This window comes from Talpa occidentalis, unplaced genomic scaffold (genome assembly GCF_014898055.3).
Source record: "Talpa occidentalis isolate TD23 unplaced genomic scaffold, MPIMG_talOcc4v2.1 talOcc4.4, whole genome shotgun sequence".
In the NCBI taxonomy this organism is placed as follows: Eukaryota; Metazoa; Chordata; class Mammalia; order Eulipotyphla; family Talpidae; genus Talpa; species Talpa occidentalis.
This window is the reverse complement of record NW_023604295.1, coordinates 8,959,978-8,978,863: the sequence shown is the minus strand read 5'-3', so window position 1 is coordinate 8,978,863 and position 18,886 is coordinate 8,959,978. Positions and strand designations below refer to the sequence as shown.

The 18,886-nt window shown below is 37.9% G+C and overlaps 3 protein-coding genes across 3 annotated transcripts; all 3 read right to left on the bottom strand.

Annotated features, from left to right (window-relative positions):
• Positions 1 to 3,721: 3,721 nt before the first annotated feature.
• Positions 3,722 to 4,072, bottom strand: LOC119257091 (keratin-associated protein 21-1-like). The gene has a single exon (XM_054700681.1). The coding sequence runs from the start codon at positions 4,070 to 4,072 to the stop codon at positions 3,722 to 3,724; it is 351 nt and encodes a 116-aa protein (XP_054556656.1).
• Positions 4,073 to 6,213: 2,141 nt separating this feature from the next.
• On the bottom strand, positions 6,214 to 9,012 carry LOC119257090 (keratin-associated protein 21-1-like). The gene is made up of 2 exons (XM_054700673.1): positions 8,705 to 9,012; positions 6,214 to 6,472 (listed from the first exon to the last, which is right to left on the bottom strand). The coding sequence occupies exons 1-2, from the start codon at positions 9,010 to 9,012 to the stop codon at positions 6,214 to 6,216; spliced, it is 567 nt and encodes a 188-aa protein (XP_054556648.1).
• Positions 9,013 to 11,163: 2,151 nt separating this feature from the next.
• LOC119257089 (keratin-associated protein 21-1-like) lies at positions 11,164 to 18,886 on the bottom strand. Its single transcript, XM_037524788.2, has 3 exons — positions 18,664 to 18,886; positions 15,427 to 15,433; positions 11,164 to 11,449 (listed from the first exon to the last, which is right to left on the bottom strand). Exons 1-3 carry the CDS (start codon positions 18,779 to 18,781, stop codon positions 11,164 to 11,166), a joined length of 411 nt encoding a protein of 136 aa, XP_037380685.2. The 5' UTR covers positions 18,782 to 18,886.

Below are 18,886 nucleotides of genomic sequence, written 5' to 3'. Positions count from 1 at the left end.
AGATCCACTGAAAACACTGCCGAGGGGAGCAGCAGGTGAGACAGGCACAGTTCTGCTGCACCATGTGATTAAGCTCCCTAGCTGGGGAACGAACTCAAGCTGCAGTGGCTGGTGATAGCTTGATAGAGTGGAGACTTTAACCCCTGTGCTACCAGGGAGGTCCAATATTATCATTTTAAATGAATAAATGCATCAGACTAAGTTAATACCGATATTTGAAAACTGTTGCTATGTGGGAATGCTTAAGTTTGTATACAAGAAAGGGAAAAAGTAAAAGCAGGGTAGTGACTCCTGATAGAGCAGGATCTGCGCTTCACTCTTTGTAGTTAGTATATATTTCCTACAGACCCCAACACATTTTTAATGCACTTATTCTTATTTAGCAGTTGCAGAATCTAAAGTTTATGAATTTAAGTACATTTCCCATAGTCAAATTATTAGTAAATGGATCTGACAAACTTGTCATGAAAAGCTGTTTCTCCTACAGAGCCACTGAAACTGGGAGAGGAATGTTCTGAGCCTACTGCCTCTCACCTTCCCAATACTTTCAGTGTATGCCCTATGATGAGTCATGGGCCCCTTTATGAGTTTGCCCTTAAATCTGGGCATAGCCTTAAGCTTCCTCAGTAGACAGTGTTGCAGGGGAGAAATCACAGGAGAAAGCAGTTCTGCATTATTTGTTTCCTCCCCTATGGGATGATAGGTGAGGACATTTGGTGAGATTCTTTTCAGTGGTGTTGGAGTCTACTGAAATTAGCACCTTGATGATTTCTCACCCATAAGTGTCTGTGGCCCTCAAATTCACAGGAAATTTAGATACTCTTACTAGCTATCCTCCCCCATTAAAGTGCTTGTACCACTGAGCTTCCCAGAACTTCTACCACTTGCTAAATGCTTGATCACCATCTGTACTAGAGGAGGTGTCTTTTGCTGGTCCATTGAATAGAGAGCAGCTCTAGCTGGCCAAAGAGTAAATTTTTTTTTGCTATCCAGGGTGCTGAACTGTCAGTTCCATGTTGTCTTTCTGGAGTATTCTTTCACATCCCAAGAAAATCATATAGAAATTTCTCATTCTAAAATCACTCTTTAATTATAGTTTAAAAATTAATTTTAATAGTAAGCAATCTCTGTTTAACCTAACGTGAGATTTCTATCTACTGACTGCACACAGACTGATGCAAATACCTTTAGTTTTAGAAGTCATGTGTACATATGTACTAGTTGAATCAGTGCCAACAGATAAGATGTACGAGCACGTAAACTAAAAACAAAGATGGAGGATAAAGCAATCACAGGACTGAAACTTAGAGAAAAGCAAAGAATGATTTGTCAATGTAAAAGACATTATGGATCAGAGTCTTATCATCATGGAATCTATGGGAATAGATGACTTCAATTAAAATTAGGAGGGTGAGTCTCAAAACATTAACAATAGATTTGTCATAGGATCCAGCAATTCCACTCTTAAGTACCTGAAGAGTAGAAAGACACTAATTTGAAGGGGCATGTGCACTACTATGTTCACTGCAGCACAATTTACAATGGTCACGTAATAGAAAGGACTCAAGTGCCCAAGTACAAAGGAGTAGATAAATGTGTGGTATATCAACACAAAGGCTAGTACTCATCTATAACTGATGATGAAATCTTTTCAAGTGCAAAACTATGGATGAAACTGGGGGGATATTACTCCATAAGTCTCTTCAGAGGAGGGCATGGTAGTGTAATTTTGGGATTACAACTATTAAAATAAGCTTGACTAATAACATTGACTAACTTGCCAATTACTAGTTACTTTGTAGGAAATCTCATTATAACCCAATGCTGCCTAAAAACTCCTTACTGCTCTATGTTATATATCTTATGAATCAAAATAACATTGAATATAATTTTTTTCCATTGAGGGAATATTAATTTTCAACACTGTATAAGGTGATTTAATCAAGTTTGTTTGATAGTGCCTCTCACCATCCCACTTTTACTCCAGATTGATCTATTCCTGATACTTTTTGGCATCAATGACTCCTTACCTCATCTGATATGCAAATATGATCTCCAAGTCATCTAAGTAACCACAACTCTTACTATATAACTGGTGAACAGAAGTCTGTTTAAACAAAATTAAAGAAAACAGCAGCTCAGAAATTAATTCATTAACTTCTCACAATCTTAGTGGATATAAAAACATCCAGCTGGGATCTCTAGTCAGGATCTTATTCCCATTGTTACAAATTTTCACCTAGGATCCTGAGTCCTGCAAGATCTCTTTGCCATATAACTTAGAGTAGCCTGATTTAGCAAGTATGACCCAAATATTACATGAAAATCCTTAAGCTAGAAAGGTAATTTTTAAGTGAAATTTAAATTTTTCCTACTTGTTTGTCTGCCGAACATTAAACAAATACTGGCCACCCTTTGCTGATGCAGAAAAAATTAAATTTCAGTTACGTATTTTCATGTCATCAGCAATACCATTTTCACATCAGGCTTCAGAGGACTTATTTGTTTCTAACCAATAAATTTCTAGAATAGGGTGAGAATAAAGAGGTATTTATAAATGGATTCCTTGTACCTCTCTCCAACAGTTTACAATTTTACTCTAAGATAAACCTAGAATAGGGTGACCATGACTGGGTACAGACACATCTGGTGGTAGATTACCCAATGAGGAAGTCATTCCTTTTTCAGATGTGTTCAGATGTAATTTGTTTCTCTATATTTGTTTCTCTTTAATTTGTTTCTCTATATTCCACATATGAGTAGAATCACTCAGTATTTGTCTTCCACTTTCTTACTTATTTCACTCAGTATAATCTCTTCTGGTTCCATTCATGCTGTTGCAAGGGTCGAAATTTCATGTTTTTATCACTGACTAGTACTCCATTGTGTGTATACATATGCCATGTCTTTTTAACCCACTAATCTGCTGTTGGGCACCGAGGTTTCCCAAATGTGGCTGATTTAACTGGTGCTGCAATGAACATAAAAGAGTATTTGTCCTTCCCTATTCACTTTTCTGCAATTTCTGGATGACTCCTTCAAACCAATTTTTTTCAACATTAGAATTTCCCAAGCCAGATTGCCCTAAGAAGCTCATCTGTGTGTATGTGTGTGTATGCATGCATTGATGAATGTTCATATAGAGAGAAAGAAACAGGTCTGGGTAAACCCAGAATCCTAAAACACAAAAGCTTAGGAACAAATGCTTCAGTAAAATAAATTAAGACCACAGGACTCAACCAACAAAGACCCATTTATTTTAGCTATGATATTCAAGGCACATATTCTTCAGTAAGTCATGGGTGCTGAGAAATGAGCATGGAGACCAGACACACAGTTAGAATGATCTGCTGAAATTAGCTGTGCCAGGCTCTGAGGGCACAGACACAGAGGACGAAAGAGTAAGTCAATGGTCACGTTTGACACAAAAGATACACAAACTTGTTAGGAGCAAAGAATTGTGTTTATTTGTAAATGATCACAATATAGAAATTTGTAATATGGAGTTAGAGGGTTTGCACTTTGTCTATGAATTTAAAGTGTTTCCGAAGCATCATGGTGTAATTCAGGTTTCCTCAGCAACAAGCAGGACTTCCAAGAAGATGAGTTTTCTGCTATTTCTGAACACTATCTTCAGTGAATTCTGTTGTGATCATTAGGCAGTGAAGAAGGAATGGCTTGGAGTGATCATTTTAGAAGAAATATGGACTACGGTGATGTTTTAGCAGCAAGAAGAATAGCATCTCCTGTAGACAACAGGACGGTAACCACAGAAAGAAGATCCATAGCCACAGCCATATCTGGAGCCAAAGCCACAGCCATATCTGGGACCATATCCACAGCCATATCCGGAACCATATCCACAGCCATATCCAGAGCCATAGCCACAGCCATATCTGGGACCATATCCACAGCCATATCCGGAACCATAGCCACAGCCATATCTGGAACCATAGCCACAGCCATATCCAGAACCATAGTAGCCACAGCCGTAGAGGGAGCCATACCCATAGCCATAGCCCAGGCCACAGCCATAGCTCCCACAGGAGTTTCCAAAGTAGTTGCAATACATGGTATTAGGAGGTGAAGTTTTAGTTGACTTGTAGGAGGATATTTCTGAAGTCTGAGTATCAGCTACTCTTGCAGGGCACTTATATACTCCAGGAATGGGTGTGTCCTACCTCACATGGGTTCTAGTCTCATTTTATAACTATTTGCTAAAGTGAGCTCATTCTGTGTACCGCCATCTTGCCAAGATGTCATATTACTTACTGCCATCCTAGGAATTTTCTAATGGTTATTTTAAACGTAAAGATGTTTTGCTAAATACCCAAGCTTATATAGTATAATTTTACTTCCATAATTGTATTTCATGGCTATGACATTTTGGCCTATATATGTGTGTATGTACTGTTTTGCTCTTTCAATGCCTGAGAAAGTAACTATGAAACACAAAATTATAGTCATTGTTATTAATACCCTCCTCCTCCTCATAATCCAATCATCATCATCATCATCATCATCATCATTATTATATCATTTTGGTTTCATTTTTCCATTCCTGAGGTAAATCTTCTAAAGAAATTTTGTTGGATTTGGACAAGGAATTTAGTATTTCATATGCTACAGTTACTCCAAAATAAGCTCCTTCTCTCCAAAGGTAGGCTTGTGTATCTCATTCTTTTCCATCAGTATGACACTCTATTCTGTCTTTTTTTTTAATATACATATGAATTTTATATATATATACTGTATACCTAAACAGAGATATAGTATGGATTTTACATTTTGTATAAATTGCTTTAACTTATATTGCAATTTTATTTTTGTAATAAATTTTATTTTTATATTCCCCATACAATTGCAATCCCCTTATTTTGACCCCAATCCCTCCCCTCCCCACCCCCACCACCAATAGAGTGTCTCTGGTTCATAGTTGTTTGTTGATTTTGATTTTCACTTTCTTATAGTTATTCCTTTTCCTGGTTCCTTATTTAAGTTTTCTAGATTCCTGCTATGAGTGAGACCATCCAGTATTTTTCTTTTCGGGCTTATTTTGCTGAGCATGATCCCTTCCAGCGCCATCCATGTTGCTGCAAATGGCATGTGTTTATCTTTTTTGAATGCTGAGTAATATTCCATGGTGTATATGCACCACATCTTCTTGATCCAGTCATCTATTTTTGGACATTTGGGTTGTTTCCAAAGCTTAGCTATTGTAAATAGAGCTGCTATAAACATAGGGGTGCAGGTGCTCTTTGGAATTGATGTTTCTGTGTCTTTTGGGTAAATACCTAGGAGTGGAATTGCTGGATCATATGGAAGCTCTATGTTTAGTAGGTCCAGAAATCTCCACACAGCTCTCCATAGTGGTTGGACCAGTTTGCACTCCCACCAACAGTGCAGAAGAGTTCCTTTTTCTCCACACCCTCACCAACACCAAATGTGGCTGATTTAACTGGTGCTGCAATGAACATAAAAGAGTATTTGTCCTTCCCTATTCATTTTTCTGCAATTTCTGGATGACTCCTTCAAACCAATTTTTTTCAACATTAGAATTTCCCAAGCTAGATTGCCCTAAGAAGCTCGTCTGTGTGTATGTGTGTGTATGCATGTGTTGATGAGAGTTCATATAGAGAGAAAGAAACAGGTCTGGGTAAACCCAGAATCCCAAAACACAAAAGCTTAGGAACAAATGCTTCAGTAAAATAAATTAAGACCACAGGACTCAACCAACAAAGACCCATTTATTTTAGCTATGATATTCCAGGCACATATTCTTCAGTAAGTCATGGGTGCTGAGAAATGAGCATGGAGACCAGACACACAGTTAGAATGATCTGCTGAAATTAGCTGTGCCAGGCTCTGAGGGCACAGACACAGAGGACGAAAGTGTAAGTCAATGGTCACGTTTGACACAAAAGATACACAAACTTGTTAGGAGCAAAGAATCGTGTTTATTTGTAAATGATCACAATATAGAAATTTGTAATATGGAGTTAGAGGGTTTGCACTTTGTCTATGAATTTAAAGTGTTTCCGAAGCATCATGGTGTAATTCAGATTTCTCAGCAACAAGCAGGACTTCCAAGAAGATGAGTTTTCTGCTATTTCTGAACACTATCTTCAGTGAATTCTGTTGTGATCATTAGGCAGTGAAGAAGGAATGGCTTGGAGTGATCATTTTAGAAGAAATATGGACTACGGTGATGTTTTAGCAGCAAGAAGAATAGCATCTCCTGTAGACAACAGGACGGTAACCACAGAAAGAAGATCCATAGCCACAGCCATATCTGGAGCCATAGCCACAGCCATATCTGGGACCATAACCACAGCCATATCCGGAACCATATCCACAGCCATATCCAGAGCCATAGCCACAGCCATATCTGGAACCATAGCCACAGCCATATCCAGAACCATAGTAGCCACAGCCATAGAGGGAGCCATACCCACAGCCATAGCCCAGGCCACAGCCATAACTCCCACAGGAGTTTCCAAAGTAGTTGCAATACATGGTATTAGGAAATGAAGTTGTAGTTGACTTGGAGGAGGATATTTCTGAAGTCTGAGTATCAGCTACTCTTGCAGGGCACTTATATACTCCAGGAATGGGTGTGTCCTACCTCACATGGGTTCTAGTCTCATTTTATAACTATTTGCTAAAGTGAGCTCATTCTGTGTACCGCCATCTTGCCAAGATGTCATGTTACTTACTGCCATCCTAGGAATTTTCTAATGATTATTTTAAACATAAAGATGTTTTGCTAAATACCCAAGCTTATATAATTTTACTTCCATAATTGTATTTCATGGCTATGACATAACAATCAACAAAATATGTTTGGCCTATATATGTGTGTATGTACTGTTTTGCTCTTTCAATGCCTGAGAAAGTAACTATGAAACACAAAATTATAGTCATTGTTATGATACCCTCCTCCTCCTCATAATCCAATCATCATCATCATCATCATTATTATATCATGTTGGTTTCAATTTTCCATTCCTGAGGTAAATCTTCTAAAGAAATTTTTGTTGGATTTGGACAAGGAATTTAGTATTTCATATGCTACAGTTACTCCCAAAATAAGCTCCTTCTCTCCAAAGGTAAGCTTGTGTATCTCATTCTTTTCCATCAGTATGATACTCTATTCTTTCTTTTTTTTAAATATACATATGAATTTTATATATATATACTGTATACCTAAACAGAGATATAGTATGGATTTTACATTTTGTATAAATTGCTTTAACTTATATTGCAATTTTATTTTTTTAATAAATTTTATTTTTATATTCCCCATACAATTGCAATCCGCCTTATTTTGACCCCAATCCCTCCCCTCCCCGCCCCCCACCACCCATAGAGTGTTTCTGGTTCATAGTTGTTTGTTGATTTTGATTTTTACTTTCTTATAGTTATTCATTTTCTTGGTCCCTTATTTAAGTTTTCTAGATTCCTGCTGGATGAGAATATCCAGTGTTTTTCTTTTCTGGCTTATTTCGCTGAACATGATCCCTTCCAGCGCCATCCATGTTGCTGCAAATGGCATGTTTATATCTTTTTTGAAGGCTGAGTAGTATTCCACGGTGTATATGTACCACATCCTCTTGATCCAGTCATCTATTTTTGGGCATTTGGGTTGCTTCCAAAGCTTAGCTATTGTAAACAGTGCTGCTATAAACATAGGGGTGCAGGTGCTCTTTGGAATTGATGTTTCTGTGTCTTTTGGGTAAATACCTAGGAGTGGAATTGCTGGACCATATGGAAGTTCTATGTGTGGTAGGTCCAGAAATCTCCACACAGCTCTCCATAGTGGTTGGACCAGTCTGCACTCCCACCAACAGTGCAGAAGAGTTCCTTTTTCTCCACACCCACGCCAACACCAAATGTGGCTGATTTAACTGGTGCTGCAATGAACATAAAAGAGTATTTGTCCTTCCCTATTCATTTTTCTGCAATTTCTGGATGACTCCTTCAAACCAATTTTTTTCAACATTAGAATTTCCCAAGCCAGATTGCCCTAAGGAGCTCATCTGTGTGTATGTGTGTGTATGCATGCATTGATGAATGTTCATATAGAGAGAAAGAAACAGGTCTGGGTAAACCCAGAATCCTAAAACACAAAAGCTTAGGAACAAATGATTCAGTAAAATAAATTAAGACCACAGGTCTCAACCAACAAAGACCCATTTATTTTAGCTATGATTTTCAAGGCACATATTCTTCAGTAAGTCATGGGTGCTGAGAAATGAGCATGGAGACCAGACACACAGTTAGAATGATCTGCTGAAATTAGCTGTGCCAGGCTCTGAGGGCACAGACACAGAGGACAAAAGAGTATGGCAATGGTCACGTTTGACACAAAAGATACACAAACTTGTTAGGAGCAAAGAATCATGTTTATTTGTAAATGATCACAATATAGAAATTCGTAATATGGAGTTAGAGGGTTTACACTTTGTCTATGAATTTAAAGTTTTTCTGAGCATCATGGTGTAATTCAGGTTTCCTCAGCAACAAGCAGGACTTCCAAGAAGACGAGATTTCTGCTTTTCTGAACACTATCTTCAGCGAATTCTGTTGTGATCATTAGGCAGTGAAGAAGGAATGGCTTGGAGTGATCATTTTAGAAGAAATATGGACTACGGTGATGTTTTAGCAGCAAGAAGAATAGCATCTCCTGTAGACAATAGGATGGTAACCACAGAAAGAAGATCCAAAGCCACAGCCATATCTGGAGCCATAGCCACAGCCATATCTGGGACCATAACCACAGCCATATCCGGAACCATAGCCACAGCCGTATCCGGAACCATATCCACAGCCATATCTGGGACCATATCCACAGCCATATCCGGAACCATAGCCACAGCCATATCTGGAACCATAGCCACAGCCATATCCAGAACCATAGTAGCCACAGCCATAGAGGGAGCCATACCCACAGCCATAGCCCAGGCCACAGCCGTAGCTCCTACATGAGTTTCCAAAGTAGTTGCAATACATGGTATTAGGGGGTGAAGTTTTAGTTGACTTGTAGGAGGATATTTCTGAAGTCTGAGTATCAGCTACTCTTGCAGGGCACTTAAATACTCCAGGAATGGGTGTGTCCTACCTCACATGGGTTCTAGTCTCATTTTATAACTATTTGCTAAAGTGAGCTCACTCTGTGTACCGCCATCTTGCCCAAGATGTCATGTTACTTACTGCCATCCTAGGAATTTTCTAATTATTATTTTAAACATAAAGATGTTTTGCTAAATACCCAAGCTTATATAGTACAATTTTACTTCCATAATTGTATTTCATGGCTATGACATATCAACAAAATATATTTGGCCTATATATGTGTGTATGTACTATTTTGCTCTTTCAATGTCTGAGAAAGTAACTATGAAACACAAAATTATACTCATTGTTATTATACCCTCTTCCTCCTCATAATCCAATCATCATCATCATCATCATTATATCATGTTGGTTTCATTTTTCCATTCCTGAGGTAAATCTTCTAAAGGAATTTTGTTGGATTTGGACAAGGTATTTAGTATTTCATACGCTACAGTTACTCCCAAAATAAGCTCCTTTTCTCCAAAGGTAAGCTTGTGTATCTCATTCTGTTCCATCAGTATGACACTCTATTCTGTCTTTTTTTTAAAATATACATATTAATTATATATATATACTGTATACCTAAACAGAGATATAGTATGGATTTTACATTTTGTATAAATAGCTTTAACTTATATTGCAATTTTATTTTTTTAATAAATTTCATTTTTATATATCCCATACAATTGCAATCCCCTTATTTTGACCCCAATTCGTCCCCTCCCCGCCCCCCACCACCCATAGAGTGTCTCTGGTTCATAGTTGTTTGTTGATTTTGATTTTCACTTTCTTATAGTTATTCATTTTCCTGGTCCCTTATTTAAGTTTTCTAAATTCCTGCTATGAGTGAGACCATCCAGTATTTTTCTTTTTCTTTCTGGCTTATTTCGCTGAGCATGATCCCTTCCAGCGCCATCCATGTTGCTGCAAATAGCATGTGTTTATCCTTTTTTAATGCTGAGTAATATTCCATGGTGTATATGTACCACATCTTCTTGATCTACTCATCTATTTTTGGGCATTTGGGTTGCTTCCAAAGGTTAGCTATTGTAAATAGTGCTGCTATAAACATAGGGGTGCAGGTGCTCTTTGGAATTGATGTTTCTGTGTCCTTTGGGTAAATACCTAGGAGTGGAATTGCTGGATCCTATGGAAGCTCTATGTTTAGTAGACCCAGAAATCTCCACACAGCTCTCCATAGTGGTTGGACCAGTTTGCACTCCCACCAACAGTGCAGAAGAGTTCCTTTTTCTCCACACCCTCGCCAACACCAAATGTGGCTGATTTAACTGGTGCTGCAATGAACATAAAAGAGTATTTGTCCTTCCCTATTCATTTTTCTGCAATTTCTGGATGACTCCTTCAAACCAATTTTTTTTCAACATTAGAATTTCCCAAGCCAGATTGCCCTAAGGAGCTCATCTGTGTGTATGTGTGTGTATGCATGTGTTGATGAGTGTTCATATAGAGAGAAAGAAACAGGTCTGGGTAAACCCAGAATCCTAAAACACAAAAGCTTAGGAACAAATGCTTCAGTAAAATAAATTAAGACCACAGGACTCAACCAACAAAGACCCATTTATTTTAGCTATGATATTCCAGGCACATATTCTTCAGTAAGTCATGGGTGCTGAGAAATGAGCATGGAGACCAGACACACAGTTAGAATGATCTGCTGAAATTAGCTGTGCCAGGCTCTGAGGGCACAGACACAGAGGACAAAAGAGTATGGCAATGGTCACATTTGACACAAAAAATACACAAACTTGTTAGGAGCAAAGAATCGTGTTTATTTGTAAATGATCACAATACAGAAATTTGTAATATGGAGTTAGAGGGTTTGCACTTTGTCTATGAACTTAAAGTGTTTCCGAAGCATCATGGTGTAATTCAGGTTTCCTCAGCAACAAGCAGGACTTCCAAGAAGATGAGTTTTCTGCTGTTTCTGAACACTATCTTCAGCAAATTCTGTTGTGATCATTAGGCAGTGAAGAAGGAATGGCTTGGAGTGATCATTTTAGAAGAAATACAGACTATGGTGATGTTTCAGCAGCAAGAAGAATAGCATCTCCTGTAGACAATAGGACGGTAACCACAGAAAGAAGATCCATAGCCACAGCCATATCTGGGACCATATCCACAGCCGTATCCGGAACCATAGCCACAGCCATATCCGGAGCCATAGCCACAGCCATATCTGGGACCATATCCACAGCCATATCCGGAACCATAGCCACAGCCATATCTGGAACCATAGCCACAGCCATATCCAGAACCATAGTAGCCACAGCCATAGAGGGAGCCATAGCCATAGCCCAGGCCACAGCCGTAGCTCCCACAGGAGTTTCCAAAGTAGTTGCAATACATGGTATTAGGAGGTGAAGTTTTAGTTGACTTGTAGGAGGATATTTCTGAAGTCTGAGTATCAGCTACTCTCTGCAGGGCACTTAAATACTCCAGGAATGGGTGTGTCCTACCTCACATGGGTTCTATTCTCATTTTATAACTATTTGCTAAAGTGAGCTCACTCTGTGTACTGCCATCTTGCCCAAGATGTCATGTTACCTACTGCCATCCTAGGAATTTTCTAATGATTATTTTAAACATAAAGATGTTTTGCTAAATACCCAAGCTTATATCGTATAATTTTACTTCCATAATTGTATTTCATGGCTATGACATAACAATCAACAAAATATATTTGGCCTATATATGTGTGTATGTACTATTTTGCTCTTTCAATGCCTGAGAAAGTAACTATGAAACACAAAATTATACTCATTGTTATTATACCCTTCTCCTCCTCATAATCCAATCATCATCATCATTATTATATCATGTTGGTTTCATTTTTCCATTCCTGAGGTAAATCTTCTAAAGAAATTTTGTTGCATTTGGACAAGGAATTTAGTATTTCATATGCTACAGTTACTCCCAAAATAAGCTCCTTCTCTCCAAAGGTAAGCTTGTGTATCTCATTCTGTTCCATCAGTATGACACTCTATTCTTTCTTTTTTTTTAAATATACATATGAATTTTATATATATACTGTATACCTAAACAGAGATATAGTATGGATTTTACATTTTGTATAAATTGCTTTAACTTATATTGCAATTTTATTTTTTTAATAAATTTTATTTTTATATTCCCCATACAATTGCAATCCCCTTATTTTGGCCCCAATCCCTCCCCTCCCCGCCCCCACCACCACCACCCATAGAGTGTCTCTGGTTCATAGTTGTTTGTTGATTTTGATATTTTCTTTCTTATAGTTATTCTTTTTCCTGGTCCCTTATTTAAGTTTTCTAGATTCCTGCTATGAGTGAGACCATCCGGTATTTTTTTTTTTCTTTCTGGCTTATTTTGCTGAGCATGATCCCTTCCAGCGCCATCCATGTTGCTGCAAATTGCATGTGTTTATCTTTTTTGAATGCTGAGTAATATTCCATGGTATATATGTACCACATCTTCTTGATCCAGTCATCTATTTTTGGACATTTGGGTTGTTTCCAAAATGACACTCTGTTCTTTCTATAGGGCAAAATTTTTTAGTGGACACTGGATAAGTAATCAATGGCATACTCTTAATAATTTAATCAAAAATGATGAATTTTTCTGAGCATTTCAACTTTGAGTGAGAAAAATGCCTTGGTACAGGAATATATTTGTTCAAGTCCAAGTTTTCAATGCAAGTCCCATTATAAGGTTTCTCATATATGTTTTATGTAGTCATACTCTCCCCCAACATGTGATCAATCCATAATTAGTACTTGCACAGTCTACAATATTTTACTGATTTTATTGTCACCTATCTCCTGTAGCAAACAATATTTGAAAATGATATTTACCCATACTGCTCTTGCTAGATACTTTGTCAGTGTGACATTAACAGTTTACTCTTCCATGGTATTTGTTAGTTATCCCTATATTTATTTTGTAATTTTTAAAAATTATTTTTATTGACATGCACTGCTTTACAGCAGTGTCTATGATTTAGGAATGAGTCACACCTCTACAAGTCTACATCACCCTATCACAATCACCCCCCAAACTCCAGTAATTCTCCACTATACATCATTGGCTCTCTTCCCTCCCAGTTCTACAGTCTTATTTCTATTGTTTGTTTTGTTTGTTCCTTTTCCTCTACTGTGTTTTTTGTATTCCACATAAGAGAAACATCCTGAATTTTTCTTTTTCTTTCTGACTTATTTTGCTTACTTTAAAGTGAGTCTTAACATTTTAATAAGAGAAATGTATCAGTCCAAGTAAATATAGATATTTGAAACTGTTATTACTTGAGAATGCTTTTGTTTGGATCTGAGAATGGGGAAAAGTAAAAGAAGGTAGTGTCTTCCAATATAGCAGGATTTGTACTTCACTCTTTGTAATTTCAACATATTTCCTATCGAGTTCAACACATTTTAATGCACGTATTAATTGATGTTTATTTAGCAGTTGTTGAAACAGAAATTCAAAAATTTGAGAATATTGTGCATAGTCAAATAATTGTAAATGGTTCTCACAAACTTTGCCAAGGAAAGCTGTTTTGACTGAAGACCCTCTAAATATGGAAAAGAGAAAACCATTCTGAATTTGTTGCCTCTCATCTTTGCAATATTTTCAATGTCTTCTCTGTGATGAGTGATGGACTCCTTCATGAATGTCCCCTTAAATCTGGGCATGGCATTAACCTTTCTCAATAGACAGTATTACAGGGGAGAAATTTTAGGAGAAACCAGTTTTATATTATTTGCTTGCAATCTGAGAGGAGGTAGGGGATAGCAGTGCAGATGAGAGTAAAACTCTATTCAGTGGGGTGTCATCAGTGATGTTGGAGTCTCAGGATGTTTTCATTTATTTGGCCCCCTCTGATGAAACTAACACCTTGAAGATTTCTCATCCATGATTGTCTGTGGCCACAAAGCCCACAAAACTCACAGATTCCCTCTCTAGCTATCCTCCCCCACAAAGCTGCCAGTGCCCCTGAGCTTCCCAGACCTTCTATTACTTGCCTAATTCTTGATTACCATCTGCACTCCAGAGGGTGTTTCCTGCTGGTCTACCAATTAGTGACAGCTCTGGCCTGGCCAAAGGACTGAATTTTTCAGCTATCCAGGGTGCTGAACTGTCTCCTCCCCCACCCAAGTTTTAACTTCTTGCCACATCCCTAGAGAACCATATAGAATTTTCTCATCCTATAATTACCCCTTTATTATAGTTTAAAAATTAATTTTAATGTTAATCATTGTCTGTTTAACCTACTGTGAGTTTTCTATCTACTCCTGGACCCAGACTGACACACAAAGCTTTAGTTTTAGGAGTCATTTCGGTATATGTGGTAATTGAATCAATGCTAACAGGTAAGATGGACTAGACGTGAAGTGAAAAGATGGAGGATAAAACAATCACAAGAAGATGAAAATTCACAGAAAATCAAAGAAAAATTTGTCAGTGTAAAAGGCATCACAGATGAGAAGCTTGCTCATTATGGAAACTATGGTAATGGATGAAATCATGTTATAAGTAGGCAGGTGAGCTTCAAAGTGTGAACAATAGATTTGCCATATGATCCAGCAATTCCACTTCTAGGTGACTACCTGAAGAGTACAATGACAATAATTTGAAGGGCATGTTCACTCCTATGTTCACTGCAGCACTATTTACAATAGACACGCTATGGAAAGGACCCAACAACCTAAGTAGAGTTGTGTGGATAAAGGTGTGGTAGATCTCCACAATGGCTACTTCTCAGCTATAAAGGATGGTGAAATCTTGCCACATGCAGCACCTGGATGGATCAGGAGAGGAAGGCATTCTTTAAGGCTCTGTGAAAGAGGGTAGTGTAGTTTAAGTTTGGGAATATACCAACTATTAACATCAGCTTGACTAATAATTTTGACTAATCTGCCAATTACTAATTACTTTTTAGGAGTAAATTACATTGAGTTCATTGCAACTCAATGCTGCCTTATAAAGAATCTCCTCAAGCTCTGTCCATGGTACTGTAAATGGCATGAGTTTTTTGTTTTTGTTTTTGTTTTTTGTTTTTTTTGATTGTTGAATCATATTCCATTGTGTATATAATCCACATACTTTGTTATACAGTTTTTAGGAATCCAAATAACCATGAATATAATATTTTTTCTCCATTGAGAAAACACTGATTTTCAACACTGTATAAGGTTCAGGTATACAGATGCATACCACAACAACTATGTGCGCCACACCACATCTATCACTAAAGGATTGGTTACCACGCACCACTATCCAACCAAACCCCTTACCTATTCCACCCAGTCCCATCACCCTTCTCCTCTGGTAACCACCATTCTGTAGACAGAATCTAAGGTTTACTTTTACCCTTGTTTTGTTAAGTTTTTGTTTTGTTTCTTAAACTTTCAAAAGTGAGTGAAACCATACACATTTTCTTTCTCCTTCATATTTGACATAACATACCCCATCAAGATCTATCCTAATTATAGTAAATGACTGTCAGGATTTCACCTTTGAGTAGTCCATTGTATGTGTGTGTGTGTGTGTGTGCGTGTGTGTGTGTGTAAAATCTGTAGCCATTCATGTGGCAATTGGCAATGAGGTTGTTACCATATCTTATCTATTATGAATAATAATGCAATTAACATAGGGGGGTGTATATATATATATATATATATATATATATATATATATATATTCTTGAAATTTTTCTTTCTTCAGATAAATAACCAGAAGAAAAAATGCTGTATCACATGTAGTTCTATTGTTAACTTTTTGTGGAAACTCCATACTCTCTTCCATATATTGCTGTACCAATTTGCATTCTTTCTTATAACATTTTTACCCCAAGAACTATTCCTCAATAATTTTTCAGTTGTAAGTGGTCATATATTCAAACAAGCACAGCACAAAAGAAATGTATTTTACAATGACAATTTTGATGTTTTTTTCCAAATCACATATATCCTTCAGGTTTTACAATCAGTTTGGTTGCATGAAATTGTGAAAGATGTAACTAGCTTTAGTGTAATAACGAAGTACAAACAGGTTGGAAATCTTACTGAAATTTACAGATCTGATGCACTAATAAAGTCCAGTGTTTTTTTCTTTTTGTTATGCTACATAATGTCACCCTTTCTAACCACTGGATGCTTGTACTTGCTATAACAAGGGGGTTGATTATTTCCTCTGGGAGTCTATCTCATTGTGAAATCACTCTGTCATAAAAGACCCACATGTTTCTGAGTCTCATTATAGCCCATATCGCTGGGGGTTCTAGGAAAATTTTTCTCACGATTTTATTCACAAGCCATACCTATCAAGTATAGCTGATAGCGCCTCTCACCCTTCCACTTTTACTCCAGAGTGATTGGTCCTTGATTCTGATTGGAATGAATGGTCCTCTTACCTCAGTTTTTAAGCTCTCCATGCCATCTAAGTCCATGTACAACAACTTATAGGACAGTAGAAGAAGCTGTTATAAAATGCCAAAATAAAGTATCATCTCAGAATACCACTCATTTATTATTTCACAGTCCTAGTGGATCAAGAGTCTAAACACAACCTAACCAGGATCTGTGCAGGATTTTACTCACAATATTGCAATCAAGGATTCATCCAGAAAAATCTGTAAAATCTCTTTGCCCTATAACTCAACTAGAGTAGCCTGATTTAGCAAGTATGACCCCTGAACATAGTTAAGCTAAAAAGTTAATTTTTTCAGTAAAATTTAAATTTTTCCACCTTGCCAAACCTTAAATATGTTATCACTTACCACTCCTTCCAGATGTGGAAACAAAAACTTTCCAGTTATGTATTATCATGGCAACAATATCACCATTTTCACATCAGGCTTCAGAGGTCATATTTGTTCCTAACCAGTAATTTTCCAGAATAGGATGAGAACAGAAAGGTATTCATATATATAAACAGATTATTGTACCTCTCTCCATGAGTTTATAATTTTCCTTTAAAACAACCCTTGTAGTCTATGACTGGGTATAGACACATCTGGTGGTAAAGCACCCAATGAGGAATCATTCCTTTTCAGATGTGTTCAGATGTTATTCTGTCTGTTCCTTTGTTTTGTTTCTCTATACTCCACACATGAGTAAAACCAATCAGTATTTGTCTTCCCCTTTCTTACTTATTTCACTCAGTGTAATCTCTTCCAGTTCCATCCATACTATTGCAATGGGCGAAATTTCATATTTTTATCACTGACTAGTACTCCATTGTGCATATATTCCACATCTTCTTAATCCACTCATCTGTTGTTGGGCACTGAGGTTGTTTCCCAAACTTGGCTGATTTAACTTGTGTTGCAATGAGCATAAAAGTGTATTTGTCCTTCCCTATTCATTCTTCTGCAACTTTTGGACTGACTTTACCAGTTTTTTCAACATTAGAATCTCCCAAGCCAGATTGCCCTGAGAAGCTTGTTTGTGTGTATATGTGTGTATTCATGTATTGATGAGTGTTTGCATAGAGATAAATAAGTAGACCCAGAATCCTGAAACACAAAAGCTTAAGAATAAATGCTTCAGTAAAACAAATTAAGACCATAAGACTCAACCAGCAAATACCATTTTTCTTAGGGATGATAATCAAGGTATGTTTAAGACTTGGATGCTGAGCAATGAGAGTGGAGACCAGAAAAGTTGGAAGATCAGGGCCTCCCCGGTGGTGCAGCGGTTGAGCGCTGGGTTGCGAAGCTGCCCGCAGCCTCTGCAGCGCTGGTTCAATCCCTGGCTGCTCCCCGGCCACCGGAGGAGGGTCCCACATGGCACGCAGACCTCTCCTGCCGCCCGCTGCTCCCCTCAGCAGTGTACTTCGGTCCTTCTGCCTGCTCTGCTCCCTGCTGTGGCTCTGGTGAATTCTCTCACCCTCCCCCACTTCTGACTGTACCCAGTGCTTGCATAAATAAATAAATAAATAAATCTTTAAAAAAAAAAAAGTTGGAAGATCAGCTGAGATTAGCTCTGCCAGGCTCTGAGAAGGTCACAGACATCAATGACAAAAGTCTAAGTCACCAGCATACAAGACACAACAGATACACAAACTTGTTAGGAGCAAAGAATCATGTTTATTTGTCAATGATCACAATATAGGAATATGCAACAAGGAGTTAGAGGGTTTGCACTTGGTCTGAATTAAAAGATGTCTCCTGTTTTCCAGAAGTGTCATGGTATAACTCAGCTTCCTTCAGCAACAAGGTGAACTTCCAAGATGACAACGAATTTTCTGCAAATTCTGCATATTTTCTCTCCAGTGGTTTCAGTTGTGATCATGAGACAGCGAAGAAGGAATGGCTTGGAGTGATCATTTTAGAAGAAAATCTATACTACAGTGATGTTCTAGCAGCAAGAAGAATAGCATCTTCTGTAGACGACTGGCCTGTAACCACAGAAGGAAGAGCCATATCCGGAACGATAGCCACAGCCATATCTGGAACCGTAGCCACAGCCATAGCCGGAACCATAGCCACAGCCATAACGGATGCCATACCCACAGCCATATCCAGAACCATAGCCACAGCCATAGCCGAACCATAGCCACAGCCATATCTGGAACTGTAGCCACAGCCATATCCAGAACCATAACCACAGCCATATCTGGAACCATAGCCATAGCTACCACATGAGCTTCTGCAGCATTTGGTATACATGATGTCTAAAGTTGGAGTTTCAAGTAGTTCAGTAGTGGAGCAGGTGATGGTTTCTGAAGTCTGTATGCCATCTCTGCTCTGACACCTTTTATATACTCTAGAAAT